This window comes from Micropterus salmoides, unplaced genomic scaffold (genome assembly GCF_014851395.1).
Source record: "Micropterus salmoides isolate LMB-PRFRI ecotype aquatic unplaced genomic scaffold, ASM1485139v1 Ms_hic_scaffold_20, whole genome shotgun sequence".
Lineage (NCBI taxonomy): Eukaryota > Metazoa > Chordata > Actinopteri > Centrarchiformes > Centrarchidae > Micropterus > Micropterus salmoides.
The window spans coordinates 5,177,509-5,189,902 of NW_024041151.1; the positions used below are offsets into that span (position 1 = coordinate 5,177,509).

Below are 12,394 nucleotides of genomic sequence, written 5' to 3' on the forward strand. Positions count from 1 at the left end.
GCTAGGGCGCCGCCATGTTGATTTTTTGCAATCAGGAAGTGCCCGGAAGTGACCACATTTGGACGAGACGCTGGCGCTAACGGCCTGGTGTGGCCCTAGCTAGCTTGCTAGCTAGCTTGCTTAGCTAGGTGCATCTGTAATTCAGGTTAACTGTCATTTTAACAGGGCTGATAATTTTGGCTAGTGAACAACAGGCTTAAAGCTAAATGTGCTCACCAGAGAAAGTGAACAGCCGACTCCTAATAAGCTTTTTTTTAGCGGCGCTGGTTAAATTTACACAGTGCCGAGGGTACGAGTCACTCTAGCCTGATTGACAACAACTTGTCAATCATAGATAATCCCGCCCTGAAACATACTCTGCTTTATGGTCTATTTTCCTCTAAATGGGACCATAATTTACTAAATGAACATCATGCTGTGTTGAAGAAGACTTGAAACTAACGACTGAGACCATAAACTCATCAGGAAAGTGTTTACTGAGGGAATAAATCAGCTGACAAGTAGAAACATTTTACCATTATTTCTAATGGAACTGGACTTCCTTTTGCAAACAGAAGAGTCGCCGATTGACAAAAAAAAAATATTGTTTGGTGTTACATTAAACCCAACAGTATATAAAATAGTTTAAACTAGCTGCACCTTGACAAACTAGTACAGTAATATACAAAAACAGTAAAATGTTATTTAAACATGAACCATGGGTTGTAAAATGACAAATAAAGCTACCTCGTTCATTTTAATAATAGTTACGTATTTTTACTTTAAGTAACATTTTCATTGCAGGTATTTTACTTAAAATGGAGTATTTCCATATACTGTATAAAACAGAATCATGATACATATAAGGCTGATGATTGTCAGGACACAGTAAAGCCAAGATGAATGCATCTTGCTCCAGTGTGGTCGTCACTTAAAGATCCTCAGAATCAACACGTTTCCAGCGAAGCGAGTATCTCCGACAGCTCCTGCCCACATAAACCTGTCACTGTCAGCGCTGCTCCTCCAGTGTTTTATTTTCAGCATCTCTTTCTCTGTCTCCCCACAGCAACGCTCAACAGTGGCCTCTATGATGCACAGACAGGAGACAGTCGAGTGCCTGAAGAAGTTTAACGCCAGGAGGAAACTCAAGGTGTGAAAACGCTTCATGTTGTCTCTGATTCAAAGAAAGAAAATGAGCTCCTCCGCAGTATCTGCATCTTCATCCATCCCTTCTCGTATCTCACGCTGCAAGGTCTCATCTTTACCCAGATTTCCCTCTCCTCTTATCCGTTTAAAACCCCCTTTCAGACATGCAATATGTAGCATTGCTGGCTTCTTCTATGTGTTAAAGCGATGGCTTCTTGTCATTCAGACATAGCTCACTTTTACATTCATGTTCCCTTACAGCTTCATTCAGTCATGATGGCACGTTTACAGAAAGCTCGTGCGATGTTTGGCACCTCATGCGCGACAGAAAGGGGGGAGAGAGAGATCTCAGAGAGTCATCTTGTGATTCTCTCTTTGTAATTTAGCTTTTGTGATAATGTAACTTTAATAGTCATGACAATAAAACTAAAGAGAGAGAGAGAGAGAGCAGTTATAATAGCAGGGAAGAGGACTGTTGTCTCTCAGGCTGCTTCACTAATTTTGTCGTTGAAGACTAAACGACCACCGTGAGTGCGAGGGATGCTCTCCACCGCCAGTCGTAGTGAATCCACGGATTCGTTTTCTCATCGGTTTCATCATTTAAAGTAATTAGAGAGCAAATTCTGCTGCTTGTTTCATTAATCTGCCGGTGCACAAGCGTTGAATGACAGGACATTAAGTTCGGACTCTGATTTAATTTGTGTCAGCTCACATTCTTTAACCTACTGTGAAACTTCAATTAATAGCCGCCTGCCTCCTTTACTGGCCTGGTGCGGGAACCCATTTTGACAAATAAATGCAGACCTTGAATAAGCGCCTGGTCTGATTTTTATAGAAGTTATTTAGATGTATAAAACCTCTTAAATCCCGCCGGGTCGCCCGCTTTAGCTGCTTCTAAGTTGCTTAGATTGTTAATACAAATATTGTTTAAACTTGTGATCAATATGTCAGTATGGACATGCTGCACATCGTTAGATCGGTTGGGTTCTCCACAATTCAAGAGTTCAGTTCATTTAAAGGAAACAACAAACCCCAAAGTGTAACTCTAATTTACTGGTGTAACCTGCATGGTACAAGAGATGAAAAGAAAAAAAAGGTGCCGACTCCCGTTACCTTTGAAGCGCTCGTTAAGCCCGAATGTGTTTGTTCCTTGATTATTTATATTCCTTTAGTCTGTAAGGGTTCACCGATCAAAAAACAGCTTTTCATAAAAATTTATCCAAGTTGTGAATCCTGTCATGTGAAGTCCGTTGCTCTCTGTCTGCAAACTTCTGAGAGATAGATACTTTATTTATCTCGAGGGAAATTCTGCTACACGTCTCTCATCCTGCACCGTGTTGTTGGGTAGGGGAGACCGGGCATAGTTGTAACACTTTTTGCTTCAGCAACTATAACTCGCTGAATTTTTTTTGCTAGAGTTCTCAAATTTTTATAAAAAGTACCCACACTTGTTCCCTACAAATGGCCCCCATTCAATCCTCTACAAGAATATCACAGACCTTGTGAGCTGATGTCAAATCCATGGTGTTCCGCTGCTACCCCACTACCGGGGTAGATTGTAACACATGCTGGGGTAAGTTGTTAACAATAAGACAAAAGAAGCAAAAATGGATGCCAGACCATATCAACTAGGTTGGTATGGCTAATTGACTTGCATGTGTGTGTGTGTGTGTGTGTGTGTGTAGATTTGTCTACTAGAACAAACTTCCTTAACAGCATACTTAATAAACTCTACTACAATGTACCTAATTAAAGAAAATCTTTCTACATCCTTAGATCTAACTAAAACAAACATCTGTATGTGTGTGTCAATGTGTGTATATTCTTGGGTATTCAGGGTAAAAACGATTCACATGTTGCCTAAGAAACTACATTTTATCTGCAAAAGTATCGATACTACACAAAATATAGTGGTCAAATTTACTTTCTCACCTTAAAAATCAGTTTTTTCTCTATATATTCTGAATGTAACTGTTTCCAGCTTTGACAAGCACACTGCCTGATCGGGGAGGAAGTAGGAAGATACTGATATGATCACATACATCCTATCTTACGTATTTCTAATTGGTGGAATTGGTGTTGTTACAACTCTCCCCATGCTACAACCACACCCGGTCTCCCCTGTGTTTGTTTTTATTACGTTGCTACCTACAAAATAAATGTTTGAAAGAAATAAACAGTTTCATAGTAGCCTATTTCAGTTTTGAGCAAGATGAATTAAAGGCCTGTCCCAAATATAGGCAGGGTCAATTCAGTAATTTCTGCAAATAAAAGCCCAGGCTCTTAATCAAAGTTTTACAGTATGCCAAGCGTTTTGCTGGATATTCATTCACCCATCCATGCTGTTGGCATGAATGAAAGATGGAGTTATATATGGTTGTATGAAGGGTTCTTCTGCCCCGGTCACACTGCAAGGGGAAATCATTTTTAAAGGGCTAATGCGATCAGAGGGAAAGATGGAGATAAAACATTTATTACAGTGATCTTTAAAGGCGGTACGAGACACATGCATGTTTCACCTTCTGCTGCTGCCTTTGTGTTAATCTGACTTTAGTGATACAGAAAGGTTACAGGCTCGATCAGGGTGATGTTTTAGACGTAAGACCGACATGTGAAATTGCCATCAGATTTAAGTAAAGGGATCTGAAAGAGCGAGGAAGCTGGTTTGGACCCAACCTGTATCAGGTGCGGTCGAGACCCAACCAGTCACACTGTTTGGTCTTTTCCAAAACTGGCCCCAATTTGGACAGGCAGATTTAAAGGAGACGTATTATGCTTTTCCACATTTTATGACTAATCTACAGTGTTATAATTTTGGATGTTCATGTTAAACATGGCCAAAGCTTAAAAAAACGAGGTTAAAGCATTTATAAGAAATCACTGTGAGCAAAAACCTCAGATTTCCTCTTTTGAAAAAATCTTTTGAACGGCTTTTTCTACCAACTGCTCCGTTCTACATATTTCCATATATGGTCATTTGCTCCCACACAAACGGCAACACTCAGTCTGCCTTTTCTGCCCAGCGACAACAACAGCCTGGTAGCTTCAGGTCTTGTCCAATCAGAAGACAGTGGGCTTTGAGAGATGGGCCTTAAAGAGACAGGAGCGTCTACAGCTTGTTTCAGACAGAGGCTGAAATGAAGGCCTACATGAAGAGCCAGTATAAGAAAATAAAATATTTTTTTAACTTTGAATCATGCAAAACTGCCATACAGGAGTCACAGAACTACAATATAGGACTGGGAAAGCAGTTTAATAGGTCTCCTTTAATACCTTTTCATGTATGTGTAATCAGAGGTGGGACCAACGCTCAAGTAAACATGTCATATTGTGCTCTTCATTAAGTTAAAAATGAAATAAACGTTATTTAATAAAATGTTAACCTGTACAGAAAAAAGGCAGCACAGTTTCACACAACAAATGTCGTATAATTTCATGAGCTATAGCAAGTGTTGATGTGCTGCGCTCAGTTTCTTTTATATCATCATTTATATTATAGGGGAATTCAAAGTGAAGTCAAGAGTTATAGGTGTTAAAGTCAAAGTCGAGTTGCTAGTCTTTTTTGATTTTGTCAAGTCGAGTCTAAAGTCATCATATTTGTGACTCGACCATGTCTCAAGTCCAAGTCACGTGACTCGCGTCCACACCTCTGTTTTATGTTGTATTATGTTTATCAGGGGGGGAATATTGAGCACTATTGATGTTATAGTACAAAATAAACATTTGAACACGGGGTCTGAAAGAGGCTCTTTCACCCTTTTCACCCATCTCTTTTCCTTCTTCTCCGCAGGGGGCCATTTTGACCACCATGCTCGTCTCCAGGAACTTCTCTGGTGAGTGCAGCTCGCTGAAAAGACAAGAGTCAAGGGAACAAGTCAGCGCTCTGAGCGGGAGAGGAGAGGGCAGGATGACATGCCATCTGTCTTCTGCCATCTCTTCACACTCGCACACACACATACACACACGCACGAACAGACAGCAGGTTGATGGGCGTCAGTGTTACAGTAAGCGGGAAATGCAGCTTGGTTTTTGTGCCGTCTTAGCCATCATTTCGTCCAGGATATCTCGTTTGCCTGATTCTTAAATCAGCCTGAGTTTCATTTTGGTGATACTGCATTAAAGTGTTCAATTTCTAATGTGGCAGCTAATAACGGTGGAGCTAATTTTAACTACTTTATGTATTGCTGGGTTACTTTATCACAATTTATTAGTCTAAATTTTGTGCAAAGTAACTCAGATGTTGTCAAATAAATGTAATAGAGTAAAGAGAAGTACCACGCCAAACCTGCCTCCTCTTTCAAAAAACACTAATAATGTTTCCACAACATATCTGACTTTGTTTGCACATGTAAATAATTAAATGCCAATAGTAAAATATTTTGTCAATTTCAGATCGGAATCACAATCAGAAAGAGCTTTATTGCCAAGTTGTATTTTACACGTGATTAGGTGCTAGACATAGATTTAAAAATATATAAATATGTAATAAACAGATGCAAGTTATAAAAGAATTTTGTGTAAAAGATAAACAAAACAATGTGTATTACTGTTACATTTCTGTTGTCTGATCACATTAAAAGCGGGAGAGGATTTGTATAAATATACAAATACAAAACTGACAAAATCTAAAATTCAAAATGAATAATAAGGAATATGTGCATTATGGCAGTAATTCCGTCGTATTTACATGTGCACATTTACAGTATTATAAAGGGAGTGAAAGAGGGGGGTGGGAAGTGAGGCTTTGTTGAAAATAATTTAATATTTATATAGGCTTATGTCTATTGTTACACACCTGGTCACCAAAGCAAATTGTACACATACGAGGAATTTTCTTTAGTTTAAAACAACTACTTGGCTATAAAGCTGTTTCTGATTCTGAGATGTTTAAGCTGGTATACAATAAGCTAAAAAGTTACCTACTTCCATATTTGTGCTTTTATTAGCTTCAAATGTGGATTCATTTCACATTTTCTTTACAGAGCAACTAGGCCTGTTTGAAAAAGATGTTGGTCTTCCTCTATAAATACGCATTCAAACCTCTAATCACTGTGTAAAAGAAGCATCTGTTTTATGTTATAAATATCTGTCTTTTGTCAGATTTTCATGCAATGCAGCATTTTTCAAAGAGGTTTTACTTCTTTATAATGATCCTATAAACAAGTACTCTGTGTGTGTATCACAGCCTGATGTAGTTTCTTCCTCTGTGCCATTGAGCTCCATTGTTGTTGAAAAACCATTAAAAACACATCAGTGAGCGGCCTGGGTGACATTTCACATCAAGCCTGTTGCTAAAAATCTTGGCGTCTGGTTCGGCAGTAATTTAAATTTCGAGCAGCGCACCACAAGGCCTGTGGGCAATCGTGTTTTTACCATCTTGAAAAAAAGACATTGAGACCATTTTACATGCAATCATCTCATCATGCCTGGATTACTGCAACATCCTTTTTACTAGCTTGAGCTTGAGTCCAGAACTCAGCTGCCAGGCTTTTAACCAGAACAAAGAAACGTGAGCACATCACTCCTGTTTAGGCCTCTTTACACTGTGGCTTCCGGTATGTTTCAGAATAGACTTTAAAATGTTACTTATCACTATTTAAAGCTCTTCATGGCCTCTCACCTTGCTATATATTTAACCTTTTAGTCCCATACACACCAGCACGTACCTTAAAATCCTCGGGCAGAGGTCTGCTGTCTGTTCCAGAGTCTCGACTGAAAACTAAAGGGGACAGTTTGCAGTCAGGGCCCCGAGGCTCTGGATCAGCCTGTCTGGGGAAATCTGGATTAAGTCCCTTTTTAAAACTTTTATAGGAGAGCCTCTCCTGATTTAAGTTGACTTTATTTTTCTTTTCTTTTAACTGTATTGTTTTTCTTGTTTTATCTGTTTTATGAGTTTTATGTGCGCTTTGTAACATAGATTTAGAAAAATGCTATGTAAATAAACAAATAAATAAATATATAGCGAGGCGGCTGTGGCTCAGGAGGTAGAGCGGGTTGCCTGTTAATCGTAAGATCAATCCCTGCCTCCTCCAGGCTGCATGTCGAAGTGACCTAGGGAAAGATACTGAACCCCAAACTGCCCCTGGTGGCTGTTCCACCAGTGTATGAATATGTGTGAATGGTGAATGACATGGAGTGTAAAAGCGCCTTGAGTGGTCGCAAAGACTAGAAAGGCGCTACGTAGAGCATTATTATTATTATTATTATTATTTTTATTATTATCTTAACTAACAAGTTCCGTCATTACCCTGATCACACAACTAGAGCAAGCAATGTAGATTAATCCGCTGCTGAAAATAGTACCCAATAAATGCACTATTTCCTCCTTTCTGAGTCACGTTTGTTAAAAACCACAGTTTTGTAATGTTTTAAGAAAAACATTTTGCTCTATATTTGTGAGCTGTTTTTACAACTTCTGCTCGGAGCTGAGAGCCACAGACAGGAAGTGAGAAAGTATTCTCACTTACACATTTTTGGTTTTAGTGTTTTTTAATGAGATTTGTTGACGATACACAGAAATATATAAATTATTGCCAGCCTAATCCTTGATGAGTAAAGTTACTACTCCACCAGCCTGAAGTATCTTCCTCACCATCTCATTTCTGTGTTTCAGTGGGTCGGCAGACCACAGCCCCCGCCTCCGTCAGCGCTGTGGCTGGAACCACCGCCGGCCTTGTGGAGCAAGGTAAACTGATCTCAGTTGTACTGGTACTCACACTTTAACATCTTCTCTCTGCTTTTATTTTATTTTTTTCACATCTCTGACCTCTCCTCTCTTAAAACTTTACATCCGTTCCCGTCACTGAACTCGGGACGGACGTGATTAAATGGAAATCCCCCAGAGTCACAACATCACACACTCCCAAATATCCCTCAGCTTGTTTTAATCTCTCCCCCTAAATCTTTCCCCCCCCTCTCTCTAATGCTTCTGAAATGTTTGCCAAGGTAAGAGTATTACTGTTCAGATATCTTTGCCTGCCATGGGTTAGAGCTTCTCTCTTGTGCAACACATACGGTCACGTGCCCTCTGGGGAATTAGGGGACAAATTGCATTCAGTTTGGTGTGTATGCAGTGGCTTAGATGTCAGATGTGCTAGCAGACAGGGCAGTGTAGCTTTCCAGTTGAGGATCGCTCTCCAACTCTGAGCTTCAGTGTTTCCCTGATGAAGAGTCAACGTCGGCAGGACTGTTTCTTCCTCCTTTATCGTTAATGAACAGCCTTCTCATCACCAGAACGCTTGCTTTTCCGGCTTCTGGGTGTTTATTTTTGCTCCTGCTCTGCTACACCAAAGTGTCGCTTACGATTCCTGACCATCAATGAACTCTATAGTGATTCCAACTAATCCAGCCTACTCTTGAGATTAACAAACCCATTATCACATACCTGCATCTCCATTCCACTTGCTTTCACTCCTAATCCCACCGCTGTCTGTGTGTGAGTGTATTTGGATTATATGGAGAATTAGTTTGACTTTTTTCCCCCCCTTCATGCCTGATGCCCTCTGCTTATCTAATGCTCTGGGCAGAGGATCAGGGTTAGGAGGTGCCAGTTGGATGGAGATTTTTTGTGTGTGTGTGTTTGTGTGTGAGTGTGAGTTTATTCAGTGTTTTTTTTTAATGTCTTTTTACCGGAGGGAGGGCGGGGTTGTTTTTTAGAGGGAGGGATGAATTCTGTCCAGTGTCCTTAAGGGTGGAGAAGGGGAGGACATGTGGAGAGACAAGCGTTGTCACTGTCTGTTTGAGGTCTGCATGTTCTTTTTTTGTGAGATTTCCAGCGTTTTGATGAGCAGGTGAATTTTCAGCCCATGCATGCATGCATCACCGTGCGTCTGCAGCCGTGTTTGTGTGAGCAGATTTAGAGAGCTGTGGCATCTGAAGGTGTATGATGTGTACTCTTCCATCTGAGGGTGTGTCGTTCTGCCTCTCTGCAGCAGCCAAGAGTCTCCTCAACAAGAAGGCTGATGTCAAGGTAAGCTAGCTTGCCTCATTTCCTCTTTTATATCCTTGGCTGCCCTTTTTGTGTTCGGATGCCTTTTCCGCTCAGAACTACTTTTATTATTCCTTAAATATTTTGTTCAAAGGCAGATGCACTACCATTTGACTTTGTCAAGTGCTGTAGTGTTGGCTTTAATATTTCAAGAGATTCTTTTGGGCCTTAAAGGCACAGCGTGTCATTTTCTGTTGCTCTTTCATGTTATATCTCAGAGATGCATCGATACTTTTGTCTTATGATTGCCAGGTAATGTGATATTTATGTGATATATATATTTTGTGGATCCCAGAAACGGTAGCTTTTTTAAGGGTAATATAGAAACCCTGATAAAAATAGACTTTGCTGAAGAACTGGAGTATTAATTTGTATTTAGCTCAACGTGCCACAGTTGACATCCATCTTTGTAGAAATAGTCTGTTGCAAAACATTAAATGTTTGCATAATGTAGGTAATATGTGTTGTAGTTTTAAAACAGTACAACAACAAAAATAATAATACTATTATCAATAATAATAAAGATTACAACTTCACAGAACAATAATATGGCCAGAGATAGACAAGTCAGACAACACTTTTAGTACTAGATAATAAGTTAAAATACATGTAATGATGTTATATAATCTCGCCAGGACATCCTGTTTACAAACTGTGTATCAACACTTATTTAACCATCATCAAATAAACATATCTGAGACTAAAAAACAAAATAAGCGAAGCGGGAACGATATCACAAAAGTCACAAATATCCTGTAATTTTAAAGTATGTTAAAACAAACAGTATAAAACACAAAATCAAACTTAAGGAAAGACACTTTCTAACTTTGATCTTTAACAAAAGGGAACAAATGTGGATATTTTAGGCTTTTATTTTGAAGGTTGATGGTAACTTCTCTCTGACTGGCTGTTTTCAGAGGGCTGTTACCGCCTCGCCACCCTCAGACACCTCAGTTTGGCACAGCCGGCACTTTGCATCACTCCACTGCAGACATTTTTCACCCCAAAAATATGTCCCTGTGCCAACGCTAAGCTCATTTAAGTAGTGAGTCTCTGCACGGTTTCATTTCCTGAAGTAAATACTTGGACGCTGAATCTGCAGTGACTCGGACAAGACTGACGTTACCGGTGCACCTCTGTTTCTCCTCTTCAGTGTCTGTGTACAGTTTGCAACGCACTCTGCACTGTCGCATATGTGTGGTCCTATGTGTGTGGTGGATCTGCTGTGTTGTCATGCATGTATCCTTGCATGAGTCAGTGTGAAGCCTCTGTGTAAACTCTGGATGAGCTGTTCAATGTAAGATTATAATAATAAAGATCTAATAATGATCCCTACGAGGGAGTCCCGGTGACACACTTTGTTTTTAACAGGAAACTAAAGTCTCGCTCAAGAACAATTCTGTCGACTATTGTGGAAACGTGAGTCAGAGCTGGTGAGAGGAGTTTGTTGGGTTGGAGTAACGTTAGGAAATAAAGTCTTGCTAGCAGCTCCTCTACATACAAAACAAACTCCTCTCCCTCGTTTCCACCGTTGTCCTCCTCCAACAACTCTCCTCTCATGAGAGCGAAGAACTGCCCTTGAGTGAGACCTCAGTTTGCTGTTTAAATCAAAGGGGGTCACAAAGTGTCCCTCATAGGGATCCTTCCATGATGTTGTCAGACACCTGGTGGCAAAAATAAGCACTTTTTGTGGACGTTATTTTGACTGACGAAGTTGCTCCGGAGGAAACTGCAGACGGTGTTCTGTCGATTTATGCTACCTATCGAGATGTGCTACTTAGCGGTTCTGCGCATGCGTATGACCCACAAGCGTGGTCTGTTTCCACGCCCATAAATCTGTGCAACCTTGCTGTTGGGCATGCCGTCGAGACAGTGGCAGTCTATCAGAATACGCTACCCCTGAAATGATGTTCAAAAAACAGAAGACGTCATAATACTTAGAGAGTTGTACCTTTACGGGTTTGGAAAAGGGAACACATAAGGTAGCATTTTTCGATGTGTGCAGAGCGACTCTGCTATTGATTTGCGCTATGGTAGCATTTTTCAACAAGGTAGCATATCTCGTCAGAACACCGGTCCAGCTGCCGGCTGAAATATCTACCGCAAGGATTCAGAACTTTTTGTACCTACTAGTCATTTTAACACCAAGATGTGTGAAAATAGGGCCCAGGTTTAAAAATAATGAAGTTGTCCTTTAATAGCAATAACCATTTATATGAAGTTACATTCATGCAACGGCGCCCCCTGCAGCCAAAGAATATGGTGCGACACCTGGTTTGAAACAGAAGCCAGTCTACAGGCTTCTTTTCACCCACGACTTGAACAATGTGAGCGATGTGAGCAGCATTTGGAGCATAAGTACTGTCTGTGTGCTGGAGTTTTTTGGGCTACTGGTTGAACATCTACTGCGCAGATTCCAAAACCTTTTGCACCTACTGGTCAATTCAACACCAACATATGTGAAAATAGGGCCCAGGTTTGAATGCAGAATGTTACGTACAGACCTTTTTACAGAGCTCTCGAAGTCCTGAAGGATGATATTTACTTTATTTTGTAGGATCAAGCTATTGTGTTGTGTGCACAACAAAGCTTATCTTGTATTGACAACATCCATCTCTTGTACACAAAAATTCTTATCGTGGCCATACAAGATGTTGTATGTATGTAGAAACTTGTGCACGTAAGATATGGAGCTATATTTTGAAACAGAAGAAGTGCTAAGCTCTCGCACAATAATTACCGTATGCACACAAGATATGGATCTGGTTCTCACAAGATAGCAACTTATTGTGTACAAGACTTTTTTATGCACAAGATACCAATCTTCTTAACGCAAGATAATATTTTGTGTGTATTTAAGATATTGCTCTTGTTCGAATAAACTAATAACTTGTTTGCAAAAGATATGGATCATAAGACAAACTATAAACCTTTTTGAGAGCAGTGTACCTTTTGGTGTTGAATGATGTCTAATAGTGAATAATCTGATCGCTCTCCTCTCTCACTCTGTGTCAATCTCTTTCGCTAACCTGCATCTCCTTTTCCTTCTTCAGCCTCTCCTCCTCCTCTTTCTTCCTCTGCACACTACCCCCCTCCCCTCTCTCCTCGGGTGGCCTGATGCTAATCTCAGATTATTTCCCACCAGATGATTAATCTATCATTACATAATCACAGCTTCTCCTTTGCTGCAGCCTGACGTCACTCCAATACACACGACCCTGGAGCTATTTCAGTATTCCTGCATTAGCACAGGCTCGCTCTCTCTCTTTGGCTTTCTCACTC

The 12,394-nt window shown here is 40.3% G+C and overlaps 1 protein-coding gene across 9 annotated transcripts in view; it reads left to right on the top strand.

Annotated features, from left to right (window-relative positions):
- LOC119914912 (calcium/calmodulin-dependent protein kinase type II subunit beta) overlaps positions 1-12,394 on the top strand; it is a 56,283-nt gene that overhangs the window by 23,625 nt on the left and 20,264 nt on the right. For 5 of the 9 annotated variants that reach the window (XM_038734447.1, XM_038734454.1, XM_038734446.1 and 2 more), the window contains exons 11-14: positions 1,046-1,129; positions 4,916-4,958; positions 7,739-7,810; positions 9,057-9,094. In XM_038734447.1, the coding sequence (XP_038590375.1) occupies positions 1,046-1,129; positions 4,916-4,958; positions 7,739-7,810; positions 9,057-9,094 (237 nt within the window). The remainder of the gene's footprint in view (positions 1-1,045; positions 1,130-4,915; positions 4,959-7,738; positions 7,811-9,056; positions 9,095-12,394) is intronic. The other 4 variants (XM_038734449.1, XM_038734448.1, XM_038734451.1 and 1 more) reach the window with 1 other exon arrangement.